Source organism: Ailuropoda melanoleuca, chromosome 1 (assembly GCF_002007445.2).
Source record: "Ailuropoda melanoleuca isolate Jingjing chromosome 1, ASM200744v2, whole genome shotgun sequence".
Classification (NCBI taxonomy): Eukaryota; Metazoa; Chordata; class Mammalia; order Carnivora; family Ursidae; genus Ailuropoda; species Ailuropoda melanoleuca.
The window spans coordinates 160,929,224-160,951,654 of NC_048218.1; the positions used below are offsets into that span (position 1 = coordinate 160,929,224).

Consider the following 22,431-nt stretch of genomic DNA (forward strand, 5'->3'; position numbering starts at 1 on the left):
GTATAACACCCAGTGCACCATGCAATACGTGCCCTCCTTACTACCCATCACCAGTCTATCCCATTCTCCCACCCCCCTTCCCTCTGAAGCCTTCAGTTTTTTCTCAGAGTCCATAGTCTCCCATGCTTCACTCCCCCTTCTGATTACCCCCCCNCCCCTTTTCTTTATCCCTTTCTTCCCCTACCGATCATCCTAGTTCTTATGTTCCATAGATGAGAGAAATCATATGATAATTGTCTTTCTCTGCTTGACTTATTTCACTTAGCATTATCTCCTCCAGTGCCGTCCATGTTGCAGCAAATGTTGAGAATTCGTTCTTTCTGATAGCTGAGTAATATTCCATTGTATATATGGACCACAGCTTCTTAATCCAGTCATCTGTTGAAGGGCATCTCGGCTCCTTCCATGATTTGGCTATTGTGGACAATGCAGCTATGAACATTGGGGTGCATATGGCCCTTCTCTTTACTACGTCTGTATCTTTGGGGTAAACACCCAGTAGTGCAATGGCTGGGTCATAGGGTAGTTCAATTTTTAACTTTTTAAGGGACCTCCACACTGTTTTCCAGGGTGGCTGCACCAACCTGCATTCCCACCAACAATGTAGGAGGGGTCCCCTTTCTCCATATCCTCTCCAACAATTGTTGTTTCTTGCCTTGTCTATCTTTGCCATTCTAACTGGCGTAAGGTGGTATCTCAGTGTGGTTTTGATTTGAATTTCCCTGATGGCTAATGATTTTGAACATTTTTTCATGTGTCTGTTAGCCATTTGTATGTCTTCATTGGAAAAGTGTCTGTTCATATCTTCTGCCCATTTTATGATTTGTTTATTTGTTTTCTCGCGTATTGAGTTTGAGAAGTTCTTTGTAGATCTTGGATACCAGTCTTTTATCTGTAGCATCATTTGCAAATATACTCTCCCATTCTGAGTGCTACTTTTAAAACAAAAATTGGACTTAAATGAGCTTTAATATCTTTCTTGCCCCCAATTTTGAGTCTAAAACTTTGTTTTTAATAATTTAAAACTTAGAAATAGCTTAAGATGAAAAATGGGGAAATGAGTAAGGCATATTAGTGTATAGTGGAGTAGCACGAAGGTCCATTTGACAAATTTCTTTTGGAGGATTTGGTTAGATTTTATTAGATAACAAAAGCTTTAATGCCCATTGCTGTAAATTTTTGCTGTGAATTCTCTTTATGCTCAATTTAAGTAGTTTTCCTTGGTTAGATATTCTGGTACGGCATTGTTGTAAAACATATAACCTAATGTTCCAGCACACAGACATAACTTAGCTTTTCTTTTGCTTATGATTTTGGTTTTATTATATCTCTATTGTGGTCTTCCTGGTACTATGTTGACGGGAGTAATGATAAAAAGCACATTCTCTAAATATGCTGGTTAATTCCATGCATGTCTTTGATCTATGTCTTATGTTAATGGCATTTACCCCCTCTCCATTTGTCACCATAACAGTAATTCTCTAACCTGCCACTAGCCGCCTTCCACTGTCTAATATACCCTGCACTCCCACCAGCGTGGAATCTTCACGCATAGGGTAGTAAAGAATTGACCTTGCCCAAAGAGAGGTCTGGCCTTTGTCCTGAGCTCCTTGGAGGTGATCTCTAAGCTTCTGAAATGCCCTAATAAGAGTGTCTTTGTTTACCCACAAGCCTTGGAGCACCCTGGATAATCTAACTATGTGATTAATAGTGGAGGCTTCAGGCCCCATCCAGAGGGACTGTGTGCATGCCAAAAGCAGTGCCCTCCAAAGACTGATACCACACAGTGAGAGAAAACAGACCTTACTAAAATAATCTAGCCAAGTCTCATACACACATACACACACACCACCACCAACACCACCAATAAATAACAACAAAAATAAGCCCCGGAGTGAGGGGAGGGAAATCAGTATCCACAGCCACAAAATATTACCTAAAATGTCCAGTTTTCAAAAAAAAATATTGAGACATGTAAAGAAACAGGAAAGTATGGGCCACACAGAGAAACAAAAGAAACTGCCTGTGAGAGAGACCAGGTGTTAGATTAACAAAGATTTCAAAGTATCCCTTAGAAATACGTTCAGAGAATTCAAGGTAAAGAAGTAAAGGAATTTCTGATTACAATGCTCCATCAAAAATGGACTATCAATAAAGAGAACTTATTAAAAAAATGGAAATTCTGGAATTGAAAAGTAGAATAACTGAAATGAAAAGTCATTAGAGAAACTCAATGACAGATTTGAATTGGCAAAAAAAAAAAAAAAAGAATCAGTACACTTGAAGATAGATTGATAGAGATCGTACAATCAGAAGAATAGCAAAATAGAGTGAAAAACCTTTAAATACACTTCCAAGTAATGAGAGTACCAGAAAGAGAGAAAAAAGTGAAAGCAGAAAAAAAATTTAAAGAAATAATGGCTAAAAATGTACTAAATACGTTGAAAAAGCATTAACCTACATATCCAAGAAACTCAATAAACTCAAAGTAGGATAAATGCAGAGATACAATTCGACATACAATTCTTGTCTCCTTTGTTCAAGATTGATTGACTATATAAACATGGGTTTATTTCTGGGCCTTCTATTCTATTCCATTCATCTATATGTCTATTTTTGTGCCACTACCATACTGTTTTGATTACTATGGCTTTGTAATATTACTTGAAGCATGGAACTGTGATAACCTCCAACTTTGCTTTTCTTTTTTAAGATCACTTTGGCTATTCAGGGTCTTTTGTAGTTCCTTACAAGTTTTTGGAATATTTGTTCTAGTTCTGTGGAAAATGCTGTTGGTATTATGATAGGGATTGCATAAATCTGTAGATTGCTTGGGGTAGTATGGACATTTAAACAGTATTTGTTCTTCTGATCTATGAACATGGAATATCTTTCCATTTCTTTGTGTTCAATTTCTTTCATCAGTGTTTTATAGTTTTCAGGGTATAGGTCTTTCACCTCTTTGGTTAAGTTTATTCCTTGATACATTATTGTTTTTGGTGCAATTGTAAATGGGATTGTTTCCTTAAATTCTCTTTCTGCTATTCCATTATTAGTGTATAGAAATGCAACAGATTTCTGTACGTTGATTTTGTATCCAGCAACTTTACTTACTTGCCAGTTCTAGTAGTTCTTTGGTGGAGTTTTTGGGTTTTTCTATATACAGAATCACGTCATCTGCAAATAGTGAAAGTTTTCCTTCTTCCTTACCACTTTGGATGACTTTTCTTTTTGTTGTCTGATTCCCATGGCAGGACTTCCAGTATTATGTTGAATAAAAGTGGTGAGAGTGGACTTCCTTGTCTTGTTCCTGACCTTAGGAGAAAAGCCCTTAGTTTTTCCCCCAATTTATTGACATATAATTTTTCATAATATTCTCTTACAATCCTTTGTATTTCTGTGGTGTTGATTGCTCTTTTTCCTTTTTCATTTGTCATTTTGTTTATTTGAGTCCTCTCTCTCTCTTTTATGAGTCTGGCTAGAAGTTTATCAATTTTGTTGATCTTTTCAAAGAACAAGTGCCTGGTTTCATTGATCTGTTCTATTATTTTTTTTTAGGTTCTGTATCATTTATTTCTGCTCTAATCTTTATTTCCTTCCTCCTGCTGGTGTTGGGTTTTGTTTGTTGTTTGTTGTTTGTTGTTCTTTTTATAGCTCCTTTGAGATTTTTCTTGCTTCTTGAGGTAGGCTTATATTGCTGTAAACCTCCCTGTTAAAACTGCTTTTACAGCATCCCAAAGATTTGGGACACTCGTGTTTTCATTTTCATTTGTCTCCATGTATTTTTTAACTTCTTCTTTGATTTCTTGGTTGATCCGTTGATTGTTTAGTAGCATGTTATTTAACCTTTATGTGTTTTTACTCTTTCCAGGTTTTTTCTTGTGGTAGATTTTGAGTTCATAGCATTGTGGTCAGAAAAAATGCATGGTTTGATTTAAATCTTTTGGAATTTGTTGAGACCAGTTTTATGGCCTAATATGTGATCTGTTCTGGAGAATGTTTCATGTGCACTTGAAAATAATGTTTATTCTTCTGTTTTAGGATGGAATATTCTGAATATATTTGTTGAATCTATCTGGTCCAGTGTGTTATTCAAAGTCACTGTTTCCTTGTTGATTTTCTGTTTAGATGATCTGTCCATTTGGTGTAAGTGGGGTGTTAAAGGCCCCTACTATTATTGTATTACTATTGATTATTTCCTTTATGGTTTTTATAAAGTGTTTTATGTATTTGGGTGCTTTTGTGTTCAGTACATAAATATTTATAATTGTTATACCTTTTTGTTTCTTTGTCCCCTTTGTTGTTACATAGTGTCCTTGTCTCTTGCTGCAGTCTTTGTTTTAAAGTCTACTTTGTCTGATAGAAGTATTGCTACCCTGGTGTTCTTTTCACATCCATTTGCATGATAAATATTTCTCCATTCCTCTACTTTCAATCTGCATGTGTCTTTAGGTCTGAAATGAGTCTCTTGTAGACAACATATAGATTAGTCTTGTTTCTGAATCCATTCCATCACCCTATGTCTTTTGATTGGAGCATTTAGTCCATTTATATTCAAAGCAATTATTGATAGGTGTGTATTTATTGACATTTTTGTTATTCGTGTTTTTGTGGGTCTTCTCTATTTCTTTCTTCCCTTGTTCTATTCTCTCACCATAAGTTGACTTTCTTTAGTGATATACTTGGATTCCTTTCTCTTTACTTTTTGCATATCTATTACGAGTTTTTGACTTGTGGTTACATTTAGGTTTGCGTATAACATCTTATGCACATAGAAGTCTATAATAAGTTGATCATCGCTTAAGTTGGAACCCATTCTTTACTCCTTTCCTCCCCATGTTTTAGGTTTAGTGTGTCACGTTTTACATCTTTTTATTTTATGAGTCCCCTGACTGATTTTTTACTTATTCTTACTGATTTTGTGCTTTCTACTTTTCTTACTTTTACTTATGGTCTTTCCTTTCCACTCAAAGAGTCCCTTTAACATTTTTTTGTGGGACTGGTTTAGTGGTCATGAACTCCTTTACATTTTGTTTATCTGGGAAACTCTTTATCTCTTCTATTCTGAATGATAGCCTTGCTGGATAGAATATTCTTGGTTGCAGACTTTTTTCTTTCAGCACTTTGAATGTATCATTTCATTCCCTTCAGCCTGCAAAGTTTCTGCTGAAAAATCCACTGATAGCCTTATGGGGTTCCCCTTGTACATAACTGCCTTCTTTTCTTTTGCTTCTAAAAGTCTCTCTTCATCCCTACTTTGGCCATTTAAATTACTATGTGTCTCAGTGTGGAGCTCCTCAGGTTGATTTTGTTGCAGGATCTCTATGCCTCCTGGATCTGAATTTCTGTTTCCTTCCCCAGATTTGTGAAGTTTTCAGCTATTATTTCTTCAAATAAAATGTATGCCCCCTTTTCTCTCTTTTCTTCTTCTGGGATCCCTATAATGTGGATGTTATTACACTTGATGGAGTCACTGAGTTCCCTTAACTCTATTCTCATTTTGCATAATTTTTTACTCTCCCCTGTTCAGCTTGATTACTTTCCATTACTCTGTTCCTCAGATCACTGATTCGTTCTGCTTCTTCAAGTCTACTATTCATTCCATCTCATGTATTTTTAATCTCAATTTTTGTGCTCTTCATCTCTGATTGGTTCTTTTTTATCTCTTTGTTAAGGGTCTCACTGATGTCCTCCACTCTTTTCTCAAACCCAGTGAGTATCTCTAAGATTATTACTTTAAATTTTCTATCACATTATTACTGATCTCTATTTCTGTTAGGTCTCTTGCTGTGGTTTTGTCCTGATATTTCATTTAGGACTTATTCCTCTGTCTCCTTATTTTATCAAACTCTCTGTATCTATTTCTGTGTATTAGGAAAGACAACTATGTCTCCTGCTCTTAAAAGTAGTGGACAAGTCACACAGTTTTAACAAGGTGCATTTTGGTCCTCTTCCAAGGTTGACAAGCAGCCTCCACCTAGACTGGGACTAGCTGGGACTGATATGCCATGCACGTGCATGCAGGGTGATCAGTTTTAGCAATGTGGGAGCCAGTCTTCCACAGGAGGTGACCAGCAGCTACCACTGGGACCAAACTCTGTAAAGTGCCCAGTCAGAATGTGGAGTGTTGGGAAGGTTTGTGCTTATGCTGGTCTTCTTGGGGAGGGAACCTGTAGAAGGGGCAGGACATAGTGTCAACAAGGTAGGTAATGAATGCCTGTACTGACTGCACTGGTTCCCACAGGCAGCTACGTGTTTATGTTGGGGGTTGGGAAGGGAAATGGTGCCTGCCAGGTCCTCTGTTCTTGGAGGATTCTCCCAGAGATCTCTGTCCCTCTGGGACACACTCTGATGAGTAACTAACTCCTTTTCACACGGCCCAGGCATTTTTTCAAACTGCTGCTTCTATTCTCATTCTCCACAGACTGTTGTGCTGTCTCTTTAAGGGCAGGGACTGTATCCTATCACCTTCCAGGCACTCCTAGAACAGAACTCACTGATTTTTAAAGTTCCAGGCTTTAAGTTCTGCTGGTTGTAAAAGCTCAACAAAATTTGGCCCCCCTCGTTTTCAAAGCCAAGTGTTATGGGGATTCATCTTGCCCATGTGAGCTCCCCATCTCTTTCTCTCCCCTCTCAGCAGCCTTGGCCATTTAACTCCCTACCACATCTCTATGCCTCATACCCTCTTCAATGGGGCCTCTTCTCTATATTTAATTGTGGAATTTGTTCTGCCAGTCTTCAGGGCATTTTCTGGGTTATTTATACTGATGTGATTGTTATCTAGTTGCATCTGTGAGACAAGGTAGCTTAGGGTCCTCTGGAAGTCAAATTTCTGTTGTTTAAAGCTACAGAATTTTTGGTAATTTGTTACAGCAGCTCTAGGAAATTAATATACTGACACTGAATTACTGGGGCAAATTCTTCTTGATCTTCTTCTTGATCTTCATTATATCCATTATTGAAAGTGGGCTATCGAATACACCCAAAACTAATATAACACAGTATGTTAATTATATTGAATTTAAATAAATAAATAAATAAATAAATAAATAAATAAATAAATAAATAAGAAAGTGGGGTATTGAAGGCACCAACTATTATTGAATTGTCTATTTCTCCTTTCAGTTCTGCCAGTTTTTATTTCATGTATTTTGGGGTTTTGTTGTTAGTGCATATGTTTATAATTGTTACAGCTTCATGATGGATTGACACTTTCATCATTATAAAATGACTTCTTTATCTCATAACATTTTGTTGTTGTTGTTTTAACGTCTAATGGTTTGATATTAGTAAAACCATTCTGGCTTCCTTATGGTTTCTATTTGCATGGTATATCTTTTTGGATCATTTTATTTTGAAACTTTTTGTGTCTTTGAATATAAAGCCTATCTTCTGTAGTCACCATATAGTTTGGTTTTTTTTTTTAAATCAAGCCTAACAATCTCCCTCTTTTGTTTAGAATGGGTTGTTTAATACATTCTCCAATCTGCTTAAGCATATATATTGAGCTCTTAATTTTAGACTTTGCACTTTTCAGTTGTAGAATTTCAAATTGATTTTTTAAAAAACAGATTCTGGCTCTCATGAAATTCTCCATCCTGACTCATTAACCAAAGCTATTTTTAAGTCCATCTCTGATAACCCTAATAACCAGATCTTCTGTGGATCCAGTTTTATTGCCTGTTTTTCCTCATGGTTCTGCTCTTTGGCATTCTTTGTAATTTTTACTTAATACTAGGTATTGTATATGATACACTGTACAGTCTCTGGATGTTATCTTCCTACAGAAAGGGATCACCCTATTCCCTGCTAGGAAGACAATGTAGGCAGATCGCATCAATCCAATCTATAATTCAGTGGATGTGAAACTAGGTTGCAATTTTATAAGGTTTAATTTACTCAGATTCTCTCCTGTTCTTATGGTGTAACTCTCAGAGTTCTTAAATGAGATTCCGGGGTATGTTTTAGGGCTTCTCTTGATAGGTCCTGAAATCCAGTTTTTGCTTCTTCACTACCACAATGCAATATACATTAAAAAAAAAAATCTTTGCTTTGACTTTCAGATTTCTGCCTTTTTGTTTGTTTTAAAAAATCCTGCTCTGAACAATCCAAGAATTCAGAAATACTCAAGGGGAAAATCAGCAGAGTGTCAGACTCATTTCTGCGAACCTTCCTGCTTTATTGGGATCTTAGGTCTTCCAAATGCTGGTTGGCTAAGTGACCCTAATCTTTTTGTCTCTCTGGTCTTGCGTGGTTGCCATAGTTTGTTTGCTTCTCTGATTTTTAGCAATAACTTTCTTCTTGGGCCTTCTACTCAGATTTGTCTCAAAAACTGCAATCCCATAAAGGAAGAAGTAGCTGCAGAATGTTTGCTCAGCTCTCTGATTACTGTGTTGCAAATCTGCAGGACAACTCACAAGTTCAATGACTCAGAAGAAGGACTCACAGGGTTCAGCATACAGTCATACTCATGGCTATGGTTTATTATAGCAAAGCAATACAAAGCAAAATCAGCAAAGGGAAAAAGTGCATAGTATGAAATCCAGAGGAAACCAGGCATAAGCTTCTAAGAATCCTTTCCCTATGGAATCACACAGGATGTGGTTAATTTCTCCAGTACTACTGAATTATGACAACATATGTGAAATGTTGTCTGCTATGGACACTCATTAGATTTATTGCCCAAGGTTTGTATTGGAAGCTGGTCATAGGCACCTTCTGCCTAGCACATATCATAATTACAGACTCCCAGAAGGGAAGTAGGTGTTCAGCATAAGCTATACTGTTTGTCTAAATAGTTAAGGAATGGTAGGAACATTCTCATAATCCAAGTTCCCAGATGCCAGCGGAAGTCCACCCTTACAAGCAGGGCTTTCTAAGAATAGTGTCTCAGGCCTGCTGTGTTAATTATTTTCTGCACATCCTCTCTGGGATTTTGGCTCTTAGAGTCTTGTTTGTCTTAAAGTTCTTTCATAGCTTCAAACACTGGTTTTAAATAATTTTATCCATGTCACAGCTGTTATCATTGAGCGGTGCTGTGTTGCAAAAGTGTCTGGTTATTTTTTCTTCTCTGCTGGAAACTTAATTTGAAAAATTGTAGAATTTGAGGCTTACAATGATCAAGCTTTTTTCCACCATGGAGTATTCATTTGTTTATCATTGGGCACCTAAAGGATTACTTTAATCTAATTTTAGGAACTAGGATGATTTGAAGTTTCCCTGAAGTCCCTGTGTATGTGTGTAGGGGAGGTGAGTGTACCTTCAATTCACTTTTACTTCTCTGGTGGAGCTTTTTGGTGCCTGGAACCCAAGCATGGGAACCCAAGCTCTCTCTCGTGACTTGGCAGGCACTAGCGTTCAACTTTTATCTTCCTTTCCTCCCAGAGGTAGTAAAAACACTGTTTAACCCCTTAAGTGCTTCTTCTAGAATCAGCCAACAACTCCAGGTCAGAAATGGCCCTAATGCTGGTCTTGCCTTTCTAGATTTTTATATTTTAAAAAGATTGTTTTCAGATTATCTAGCTGTCCATGGAAATTTTGCTGTTAACTACATAGTTTGCCATTACTGGAAGTGGAATTCCTCCTCTACCTTATTTCTTACACTATAAAATAAGCTCCTTAAATGCAACATTTTGAGGAAAAGCATGATGGTAAATAGGGTGTTTAGCATTGCACACAGAAGCACAGCATATAGGGAAGGCAAATCTAAATCTAGATTCACATTGCCTATTCTCTGAGGAAAAATAGCTGCCTCTTCATGAGAAAAGAGATTTAATATCATCAACCTGGCACTAACCAACTATTTGCTTACCTTAGGGCATGACATCTAAGGGTTGGTCCCTCCTGCTTACAGACTGGGCTCTTAGCAGCGGCAGTAATCATAGTAACCTTGATGAAAGGATGGCTATACTTATGGAGTCCATGTATAGCCCCAATCTTTCCAGGACAGCCACTTTGTTCATAAGTTGGTTGAACAAGGACTGGGATATCAAAAAAAATCTGCCAACATCTTCAGAATCAACTTGACCATCTGATTATTTAGCATCTCCTTCACAATACTGCCTTTGTTCAGTATTTATGTGGAAAACAATTATTCTTAAAATCTGAGACAATTTTGAGAAGTCCAACTATACATTTAGCTCCCAAAATTTATCATTCATCTTCCTAGCTTACTACTTCCATGTCCTTCACCAACTATGAATCGTAAGATGGTGTAGACCTAGAAATCTCACCTTCTGTGCAAAGCAGACAAGAAACACTGCTTAAATTCTTCTCACTGTAAAGAGTTCCTTTCCTTACTGTGTTCCATACCATCACTGAGTGAGGTTGTAGTACCACTGTCTACTTCTAAGCTAGTACCAGCACACTCTGCAGTACTGCTTGTATAACCAGGCTCAATTTTTTCCTCCTCAGTGAACTGGGAAATATAGTATTCTCTCCTATTATAAATATAGTGTATGGGTTTGCTTGCTTGCTTTTGTTTTCTCCTTCTCTCAGACATCCTGCCTCATTAAATTCAACTTGATGGATGTAAATGGATATTTAAACAAGATTCTACACTAGAGTAGAATCGAAACAGAAGAAGTGGTGACATGTTGTTTCTCAGGGTTATATTTTAAGAGATTTGGAGAAGAAAATGTTAGTAAAAATTACAGCATGGGGAGCAAGATAGAAGTAGAAGCATCTCAGCTAAATAAAGAGAGTAAAAGTTTTAAGATATATGCACCACAAATCTTCATTAGGCAGTAGTGGACCTGGGATACAAAAATTAAATATATTTTTAGCTTCTATAAAAGGAAGCAAATGAAACAAGAGGTGAGGATTTATTGTGTTGAAGTTAGGTCTTTCCTACTTTATTTTCTGAAGAGTATAGGTATCACTCATGTATACCATAGATACACAGAAAAGAATGATAGAAGAAAAAAATAAATTTCAAATGCTAGCCCAGAAAATCTCCATGCTATTCATTACTTTAAGAAAAGCAAAACAAAACAAAAACATGATGTACCATAATTTGCTTCTCAAAAAACTTTTATGCAGATACACTTTAAAGAACCAATGTAGTCAGGTTTTACAACTTTCACCTTTATCTCTGTGTGGATGTACATTGGAGAATCAAAGGAATTTCCCTGACTTCTCACAGATCTCCTATTTTCCACTCATTTCCTGGATTGGATCCACACTCTACTTAGTAAAACAAATCTTTAATGTACTATTATGTAACGGGTATTATACTAAACTAACACACAGGGCGACGGTCTAGTGTGGAAGAGAGTGAAAGATAATCACAATACATTGTGATGTGGATTATGGTAGAGCACTTACCAAGTAGGAACCAAGTGTGATATAGGGGTCAAGAAGCTTCAGAAGAAATGTTTGAAATTTTCAGTAGAACCATAAGAAGTCACTAAAAGACATCATCAATATGCTATATTTATAATATTGACTTACAATCTTTGAATAGGGAGAGAGAAACAGACCTGAAACCATTAGTGTCAATATGACTTAGGTAAGACTTTAGCTCACCTGTATCAATATGATTTAGTTGTTTATTCCAGGAAATCTTTGCCTAGGAAAGATAAGATTGTAAACAAAGCAAACAAAAAACCAAACAGAAACAGTCCCTAATTTTTGTTTGCATAAAGAAATTCCAATAGGAGGGAGACAATAATTTGCTTACCTGGGCATACAGCTCATTTATCAAACAACAGTTTATCAAGACTCTTTAAGGTCCTTGCTTGCTGTGTCCACGAATCCTAAACCATTTCATTAATTTAGTCAAATCTGATCAGTTTCCTCTCTTGACAGATATGCCTTAAACCATTTGAACACAGATCCCAAACCTCTAATCTCTAATTTTCTGGTTCTGAGGCACAGCTAAGCACATCAAGGCAGTACACTCTCCTACTGCAGTAAGTTTTCATACTTAGTTTTCTTTATTAACAAGATCTCTTCAAGAAGTTTGTCCTTTCTGAAACAACCTAAGTGTCCATTGATGGATGAATGAATAAAGAAAATGTATACAGATGACTCTTGAACAATGCAGGGGTTAAGGGTGGTGACCCTCCCATGAAGTTGAAAATCCACATATCACTTTCGAATCCCCCCAAATTTAGCCTACTGTGGACCACAAGTCTTACAAATAACATAGTCAATTAACACAATAAATATTATTACAATAAAATAAGCTAGAGAAAAGAAGCTATTAAGGAATTCGTAAGGAAGAAAAAATACATTACAGTACTGTATTTATGGTAAAAAATCTGCATATAGTACACCCATGTAGTTCAAACCTGTGTTGTTCTAGAGTCAACTGTGGTCAACAATGGAATATTATTCAGCCATAAAAAAGAAGGGAATTTTGGGGCGCCTGGGTGGCACAGTGATCGGGTGTCTGCCTTCGGCTCAGGGCGTGGTCCCGGCGTTATGGGATCGAGCCCCACATCAGGCTCCTCTGCTGTGAGCCTGCTTCTTCCTCTCCCACTCCCTCTGCTTGTGTTCCCTCTCTCTCTGGCTGTCTCTATCTCTGTCAAATAAATAAATAAAATCTTTAAAAAAAAAAAAAGAAGGGAATTTTGCAATAACATGGATGGATCATGAGGACATTATGCTAGGTGAAATTAAGTCAGAAGGTGGGGGATGACAGAGGGTGGACAAAGTGAGTAAAGGGGTCAAAAGGTACAAACTTCCAGTTATAAAATAAATAAGCCCTGGGGATGTAATGTACAGCATGATGACTATACCTAATACTACTCTACCACATAATTGGAAGTTGCTAACAGAGTAAATCTTAAGAGTTCTTATCACAAAAGAAAAATATTGTAACTATGTACGGTGACAGATGTTAACTAGACTTGTGATGACCATCTCTCAATATACAAGTATTTAACCATTATGTTACAGATGAAATTAATATAACATTATATGTCAATTATACCTCAATTAATTATTTTTTAAAAAGCAGTTTGTCTTCTCTAACTACAAATTACTACTAGACACACAAAAATAATCAACTCATTGCTATCAGCTACCAGGCCAAATATTAAGTTTATATGAGAATTAACTGAGGAACTTGTTAAAAATATAGGTTTCCATGTTTCACGCTTCACAGTGATTCTGATTTAGGGGGATTAGCACAAAGGGAATCTCTATTTTAAAAAGCACCAGGGGCGCCTGGGTGGCACAGCGGTTAAGCGTCTGCCTTCGGCTCAGGGCGTGATCCCGGCGTTGTGGGATCGAGCCCCACATCAGGCTCCTCTGCTGTGAGCCTGCTTCTTCCTCTCCCACTCCCTCTGCTTGTGTTCCCTCTCTCTCTGGCTGTCTCTATCTCTGTCAAATAAATAAATAAAATCTTTAAAAAAAAAAAAAGAAGGGAATTTTGCAATAACATGGATGGATCATGAGGACATTATGCTAGGTGAAATTAAGTCAGAAGGTGGGGGATGACAGAGGGTGGACAAAGTGAGTAAAGGGGTCAAAAGGTACAAACTTCCAGTTATAAAATAAATAAGCCCTGGGGATGTAATGTACAGCATGATGACTATACCTAATACTACTCTACCACATAATTGGAAGTTGCTAACAGAGTAAATCTTAAGAGTTCTTATCACAAAAGAAAAATATTGTAACTATGTACGGTGACAGATGTTAACTAGACTTGTGATGACCATCTCTCAATATACAAGTATTTAACCATTATGTTACAGATGAAATTAATATAACATTATATGTCAATTATACCTCAATTAATTATTTTTTAAAAAGCAGTTTGTCTTCTCTAACTACAAATTACTACTAGACACACAAAAATAATCAACTCATTGCTATCAGCTACCAGGCCAAATATTAAGTTTATATGAGAATTAACTGAGGAACTTGTTAAAAATATAGGTTTCCATGTTTCACGCTTCACAGTGATTCTGATTTAGGGGGATTAGCACAAAGGGAATCTCTATTTTAAAAAGCACCAGGGGCGCCTGGGTGGCACAGCGGTTAAGCGTCTGCCTTCGGCTCAGGGCGTGATCCCGGCGTTGTGGGATCGAGCCCCACATCAGGCTCCTCTGCTGTGAGCCTGCTTCTTCCTCTCCCACTCCCCCTGCTCGTGTTCCCTCTCTCGCTGGCTGTCTCTATCTCTGTTGAATAAATAAATAAAATCTTTAAAAAAAAAAATAAATAAAATAAAAAATAAAAAGCACCAGTTTTTTCCTAATGCAGGCTATATTTAGACCATGCTTAGAAAAATAATGCTTTCCTCCCTGCATACCAGCAAACATATGTTTGTGTACACATATATATCATACATATACACACATATATTATATACACATTATATATATATACACAAATATATATTATATATATACTATATACATATATAGAAACATATACAAAAATAATACCCATATTAAATGCTCCGCAGACTTCTTATGGAAATGGGATCATACACATACATACATATATATATGACACAATTTTTTCAGGGAACATTATATTATATAATCTTTCTGAATCATCACATACAGATCTGCATTATTTTTAATAGCTACATCATATTCCACTATATGCATGTACCATAATTTATCCAGTCCTCTTTTAATGGTCATTTAGATTGCTTTTCTTTCTTTTTTTTTCTTTTTTTTTTTTGTGGTTTTTTTTTTTTTTTTTTTTTTTTTTGCTATTATAAGCAATGCTGCAATGAATACCTTCAAACATTTATGCTAAAATTTCTGTAGAATATAAAGAGTGGAATAAACATAGAAGAGTAGGATTGCTAGGTCAGAGGGTCTGTACACTTTAAAATTTGATAGATCTTGCTGAATTGCTTACCAACTTAGTTGCACTAATTGTCCTGCCAATTATCTCAGAGACTAATGTTTTCCCACAACTATGCCATACTAATATCAATCTCTTTCATCTTTATCTATCTGGCAGGTAAAAAAAATAAATTAAATCTTAATTTGCTTTTTTACCATGTCTTTAGAATAACCAGCATTCAGTTTACCACTGAAACACAATTATCTACAGTTCTACAAAACATATCATAATTTATTTTTGGAAAATTTTTATTTTTACATCAGAACTTAACTCTATCAGCTATAAGACAGATGGGATGGATGAATTTCAAATATATGTCCACTATGTAGTATCTACGTAGTACCTCCTCTTACCAAGTAATATAAAAGGAAAGTGGGAGTCATAAGACCTGTGTTCAAGCCCTAGCTCCGCCACCCAGCAGCTAGGTGACCTTGGGCAAGTTGCCTGCCCCCAGAGCTTCAGTTTCCTCTTTTGTAAAATGAGGATTCTGCTCATTTTATAGAACTGTCTTGAAGATTAAATGAGATTATAATTTTCATTACATATATTAGCTATGTATAACCACCACCACCACAATAACAATGCACTGAAAATCAGCAAATGTCTAGAATTATTTGTAAAAGCCTTTCTTAATAATTACAAAATAATTATGTTGGTATTACCACAGTCAGATTCTATGAGGTTGAGTCAAACTATTTATTGGGATTACTAAAGTCACTATGAGAGTGTATATTTCATAAGGCTAACATACTGCTCACAAAATCACTGTTGTGGTTCTCTATAAATACTCTTCTAATAGTAGTTCAGAAAACATTTCCCAAATTACTCAGCTTCTTAGATAAAAGAGAGTTATCCAAATATACAATCAACTACGTATCAGGAATTTCTTTTCAAGTTTCTAAGAGGGTTTTGTTTCTAAGCACACACAGTAAAGCAATTCAACTAATGCCTTTCTAGAGATTTCCTAGAGCCAATAAGTGAAATTCTAAAATTTTACTATAATATATTGGAGACCCTATCCTTGATTCTTTCCCAAAACTAACATCAATCTAACTCACTCATTCTTTAAATGTCTCAATACCTACTGTGCAAAAAGTCCAATGCTAAGAATTAGGGGCATAAAATCTCTGCACTCAAAAGATAAAGACTCATATTAAAGATAGAAGGGCAAAGCATTGTTATCCAAATTTGCCAGTGCTTCTGGTATGATAAATAATGGGTCAATGGCTCATGACCCATGGAGCTCATTTTCTTTTGAATGGACACCAATGGACCTATCACATTTCCTATCCCTGGGCCAGGTAAAACAAAGCCAGAAATGAGATGTCATTGTCCTATGGTTTACTCCCAAAAGTTCTCAATGGCTCAACTCACCTAAGTCTTCCTCCTTTACTTTCTTCCTCCACATCATGACTTTTGCAAAAATTTATGATGATTTTTTAATGAGTAAAATGATCTGGAAAAAATATTTTTTCAGTTTTTATTTCAATAAAACAAGAGGCAACACTGTTGTATAAAGTATTGCATATGGACAACATTTACACAAATATACAAAACTTCAAAAAACTAAACTCCAGTTTATTTCCATAGCCTTAAAAAGGTAGAGAGCACATAAAAATATGCAAAGTCATAGTTTATTCTTAGGAATGTAAACTCTAGGAATACAATTAGAAACAAGTATGTTCACTATAAAAAATTAGTACCACTACATGATTAGAAGATAAGAGGTACACAAAAAACTCCACATAAGAGGAAGCAAAGGTATGCAAAATAAGATCTTGAGTTTACTAATAGAAACTTCATATCAAGACACAAGTACTCCAGAACTCTACTATAAAAAAACACAAAAACATCTTCCAAAATGTACGCTGCTAGTCTCTTTAGATATGCACAAGTTACAAAGCACAGAAGACAATGTATTTAAGTTCTGATAAAGAATTTAACAAAATCAAACAAATGTGAATAACTCAAAGTATCAAGTATAATTTTACTAAGCAATTAATCTAAAAGTATAAATTCATGCTAATTAAAGAAATAGAGTTTTTCTTTTTCATCCAAAGACTGGGAATACACTATTATACATTAATTTCTATCTATAATGCTTAATTTATGTACCCATCAAATTATTCTTTTTAATGGCTTTTTTAAAAACATTTTTTTCAGTCACATTATTTACCATAAAGATTCCTTGATGTGCTTCCCTTTAGTAAAGTGTAAATTTATTGTGCCTATAAACTCAAACGTTAAACAGCCTTATTTTAAATATTTGTTTAAAATTATGTCTCAGAGTACATTTTTTTCTCTATAATTTAAATGTAAAGGTTTTAACATTTTAATTTTATTCTTCCAAAATAGGCAAAATCCCTTACAACTGAGATCATTTTTATCTATTTTGGTTTAAAAAATATATTTCCCTTTAATTCAACTTTTTGTTTTTATGTGAGTAATGTTTGCTAAGCAGTTGCTTCATAATTGAAAAGGGCAATGAAATATTGTTTTTTCAAAACAAACTGTGTCATCATTTAAGGGCTGAGGATTTCTAACCTTCAAGTCTACAGAGCCTCCTTAAAAAGTTCCACGGTGGTGTAAAAGGGATTCCAGGATGCTCACTTGTCCTAGGTCCTCTTGAAAAGTCTACTTTGTTTCTCTCCCCACTTCATTCCAAAGGCAAATGCTGGGACCCAGGTTCATTAGAATACCTCAGGTAGTTGGGTATTTGAAGAGTGAGAGGTTGGGTAATTTCAAACCTCTAATGGCTTAAAATGTGGAGTGGAACTACAATTTCTGTTCAGATCCTTTGAAGTATGGGGTACAAGGACCCATTTTGGGCAGAATCCTTCTTGTGGTAAAGGGTATTATTCTGGATACATAGGAGATCTGTGACCACATGGCTACATCAGGATCTTCATGAGAAAACAACCTACAAATATGAATTCGACTCAATCTGGAAAGATGAGTGGGAAGAGAGCAATAGGGATCATTGTAATTGTTAACAAAAGTTAGCATTATCCAATATTTATAATTGCTATAAAAATTTTCAAATGTATAATCCTTATTTGAAACAGTATCAAAGGTACTATAAATAATTTTACTGTTAACATAACTTCACACTCCAGAAAATCAACTGGTGCAAATTATTTGAAGCATAAATTCAGATCCACTCTACTGAGTAAGCCTTCAGAGTTTTAAAAGAATATACGCATGCAGATTTGTTGTGCGTTGTACAAAAGGATGGTACCCCTTTCATACCTAAAATTGTAGGCATCTACAGCTTTGATTCCATTTATAGTTAACAAGAAAAATACAAAATGTTTTATTTTTATTGTAAAAATAAATGAAAGTCATTAAAAATTTAGAATTAGAGGATCTAATAAGTGTTATGGACACTATTAAAAATTCATTAGCTGTTAAAAACAATGAAGATTATAATATTTAGTATCTAACATATTTGATCTAGGGTTGTGAGACCACTGAGAATTCTAAATACTAGGTACATAATTTGTACTTTAATACTCTCTTCTCAAACTTTAATGTGCATAAAAATCATTTGAGGATCTTGTTAAAATGCAGGTTATGATTCAGTAGACAAAGGTGGCTCTGAAATTCTACATTTTTAACAAGATGCCTAGTAATGCCAATGCTAAATACTGGTCCTCAGACTATAGGAATAGCAATGATCTAGAATAATACCAAAATGAAGATCCATTATAGCAGTTGATGATTAAAATCTGATCTCGTTTGTGACAGCTGTTTCCTCAAACTTTTTCTACAAGTTTCCTAAGCACCTTAACTTGTTTAAAATGCCAATCTTCTAAAGTAGTTCTTAAGACTATTAATACTGTTAGTAGCTACCATGCCTAGGGGAAATTCGTTGTTCAAGAATTACAAAAAGACAATAGGAAATCTATACTGATATTTTAAAATATTTTAAATTGTACACAGGATTCCTGTTAAATTAATACAGTATCAACTTTCACTGTCTGGTTATCTTTTTTTTCTTTCTACTATAATTTACGCCAATGGATCTTACTCCATTTCTTTTTTTTTTTTTTAAGATTTTATTTATTTATTTGACAGAGAGAGACAGCCAGCGAGAGAGGGAACACAAGCAAGGGGAGTGGGAGAGGAAGAAGCAGGCTCCCAGTAGGAGGAGCCCAATGTGGGGCTCGATCCCAGGACTCTGGGATCATGTCCTGAGCCAAAGGCAGACGCTTAACGACTAAGCCACAGGCACCCCAATCTTATTCCATTTCTATTACTAGAACTAAAAAACTCAAATTCACTTATATTAAAAGCCATATTCTATTCAGAGTTAATGAATGAAAACTAGTTCATGCTTTTTGAAGAATTAGATTTAAAACGGTAGCTAAAGCAGTTAGGGTCAAAACTGCATTCATAGTGTATGCTTTAGCACTCCTCAGGACATAAAAATTTCTCACATTTGAGCTCTGCATAAGCAGGCACAAAAGGAAAACTAGCATGTTCTGTGTGACCACAGCCAGGGACTGCAAATAAGGAAGCCACTGTGTACAAACAGTGAAAGAGACAAAGAGGGGACTGCTCCTTAGGCCTTCCTTCCCAGTCGTCTTACTCTCATCCTCAGCCTTGCTTTCTCTCTCTCACTCTGAATTATTAGTTAAGTACACTCGATTTACAAGGAACCTCAACCATAGCCAAAACAACTCGCACAAGCAAACACCAAACTTTTACGTCTATCTAGAGGTCACATAGTTTTCCATAGCTACATACAAGTTTGTTTAGCTTCTGCTATATTGCCTTTTTCATTTCTATTTTTTGGTTGGGGGCAACTACATTGATTATTCTATCAAAACAAGAATATTTAAAATAGGCCTGTTGACAAAAAAATTTTTTTTTCACATTTTATAATTCTAAATTTAAGAACACAAACATAAATAACCTAAATTAGTTAATATATAAATGTCCTTTGTCCATATTTCTCTATATTTTCTTTCATGACATTTTATAGAGAAAAAATTTACCTAATATCCTTCATTTGCCGTCAAACAATTCAGTATTATATGATTGACACTGGTATCTTGAGAGCTGTGTTGCACGATTTACAATGATTTCCAGGAAGTGTTCAATGATGTGTGATTTGAATTATAGGAAACCAAACTACCTAGGGTTTCCAAAGTCAAGCAGCAGGGTAAATGATCTTCATAGCCTATTACATTTTAGGAATTGAAGGGTATTTTCACCCACTAAATCCAGATCAAATATTTCAAAACAACACATCTACTAGCAATCTAATTTTTGATGTAAAAATGTTCCACAGATAACAGAAATCCCTCTACCCAGCCCCTGGAATTATAAAATAGTCTAGGTACTGAGTTGGCAGGCATTTTCCAGTGCTTTATATCAACAATTCCACTAATCTCAAGGATAATCTGATTACAAACATTCTCATCAGGCACTTACATACACATCATTTTTGTTTTCTCACGTGCCTGTTTATCAGACTGCCATGCTGCACGTCAGCTGGAGCCTTCCCGGGCTGCACCTCTGCCTCCTTCTTTCAGAAACAGTTCCCATCCATGGAGATTCCCTTTGACTCTGAAGGCCAAACATACAACTACCAAAGTAGGAGTTATTAAAAAATAAGAACTCACGACCTCTCATGAGATGTAACCAATCTGACCAGAAAACCTGCCAAGATGTATTGTTACAATCTTAGGGCAACAGCAACAAATAAGAAAGAAAAAAAGATTCAAATCAAGGGGGAAAATACACCCAAGAAATAACAAGACCATATTTCAACTTATTGCAACCTACATATTATTCCCTTCATAAAGTCAAGGTAGCCTTCAGAATTTAAGACATCAGGGCTCCTGTCTGGAATAAGGATGACAGACCTTGGGCACTTTCAAAAGAAGCAAAGTTATCTCTCTAGATTCACTGGTTAGGTGAGAAAACTATTACCAATTAATCTGTAGACAGAGTAATGCTAATACTAGGAGGTCTCTGCTGACCTGATTGATACTTCATTGGAAGTTCAGTCCTTTCAGAAACGTAAATAAGCTTTTCTTCTTGGAGACTACAAGCAGAAAACCTATTGGCATCTGTCCCAGGCCCACAGCCAACAGCAGATGATGGGTTATGTGGGACTGTGACACCACTGACTTGTTCAAAGGATTTACTGAACACAGTTGCGGCAGTCTTAGCCAAACTGTGGCTACAAGGTTTAGGCAGAGATTGGCTGGTAGTTAACGTCAGTCTCTTCAAAGAGAGAAGCTCAAGATTTTCACTCTGGGCTCTTTGAGTTTGTTTTCGGGCAAAGTGATCTTTGCAAGACTCCCCTGTAGTTTCTTTCTCTTTTCCTCCAGTTTTGCTTCCTGCTGACCGTCTCTGAGTCTTTCCTACACTTGTCTTGGTACTAGAATTGTTACTACTGTTTGATAAACCCGACTGGCTGGTACTAGACGCAGCCCTGGAATAAAATCCCTCGTCAACTTCAGATATCTCCATCAGTTCTTCTTGACCTGTTATTTCTGCATTTCCTAAACAAAGAAATAACAAAGATCAATTAATATTAAGTATTTTAAATAATTCTCGTTTCATGATTAATACCAAATCAATGATACTTAAAACTTTAGCATAATTACATAAAGCAACAGATTATAGACCAAAATTAAAGGATAAATCAAAATATTCTATAAAATAGAAAAAAGAGTTCATTGTAACTAAATAAGAGTAATTTAGAGTGTATTAAACAAAAAGCATGCCATAAACCACCCCCCATCCGTGTTTTTAGGAAGAATTCTCTTACTATTCATGCAAAAGTTCAGAAATAATTAGGAAAAACATCACACAGAAAAACTAGGGGTAAACTCTCCCCTAGTAGCAAAGCAGTATAAAATGAAAGCTCTTACCGAGTAACTTTTTTTAAAAAAATGGTATTAAGATATTTTAAAGATTTTTTAAAGGTTGCATTCTACATTCTAGATTATTTTACTTAGATTAAAAAAAAATAGACCATAACTAACACGAGCTCAAACTTGTTAAAATTCTATATACATTATCCTTCAAATCAAAGATGGAAAAAATACAAAGATTAAAAAATAATTTCAGGTCTCAAAACATAAGCAGAAAATTATTTTAGAAGTAATTTTCTGCCTTAGTTTCATGACAATATACTCAGAGAAAATATAGGTCTGACCATTCAAAAGAGCATTAGATCATTGAGAAATTGTGGTGCATAATTCATGCATTTTGATTATTAGATGACATGCAAATTTTTTGTGACTGTGCAACTGTTGCTTAAGACATGCAGCAGTGGCCCTTTGCCATGAGATACCTTGGAGGGCAGCTAGAAAGTGCTCTGCTAAAACTGCACTCTGCCAGGTGAGTTTATTCCATCCTCCATCATTTTTCTTACAGATTTTTGCCTCCTGATCTCTGGCAAGCCTTTGCTCTCAGTTCTAGGATCTGTGGCTGTTTCCTGTACACCCTGTATATGCTGAGCATCAATCTCTCCTAGTGCTCTGCCTTTTTCCCCATTCCCGGTTCTCTCTCCGGCCACATTTGTGACACTAATCTCAGGAATGACAAGGATGCCCAATTCAGTAGTATCATTACTGTTGTCAGGTTGCTCTAGAA

General features: G+C 35.8%; 1 protein-coding gene and 1 long non-coding RNA gene across 4 annotated transcripts in view; both read right to left on the reverse strand.

Annotated features, from left to right (window-relative positions):
* LOC117803990 overlaps positions 1-12,267 on the reverse strand; it is a 21,806-nt gene extending 9,539 nt beyond the window's left edge. The window contains exon 1 of the long non-coding RNA XR_004628131.1: positions 11,527-12,267. This is a non-coding gene — a long non-coding RNA (uncharacterized LOC117803990). The remainder of the gene's footprint in view (positions 1-11,526) is intronic.
* Positions 12,268-14,655: 2,388 nt separating this feature from the next.
* Positions 14,656-22,431, reverse strand: part of FAM126A (family with sequence similarity 126 member A) — a 97,787-nt gene continuing 90,011 nt past the window's right edge. For 2 of the 3 annotated variants that reach the window (XM_019801871.2, XM_034669117.1), the window contains one exon: positions 14,656-21,332. In XM_019801871.2, the coding sequence (XP_019657430.1) occupies positions 20,758-21,332 (575 nt within the window). In that variant the 3' untranslated portion in view covers positions 14,656-20,757. Of the gene's footprint in view, positions 21,333-22,129; positions 22,426-22,431 lie in introns of all 3 variants that reach the window. The other variant, XM_034669130.1, reaches the window with a different exon arrangement.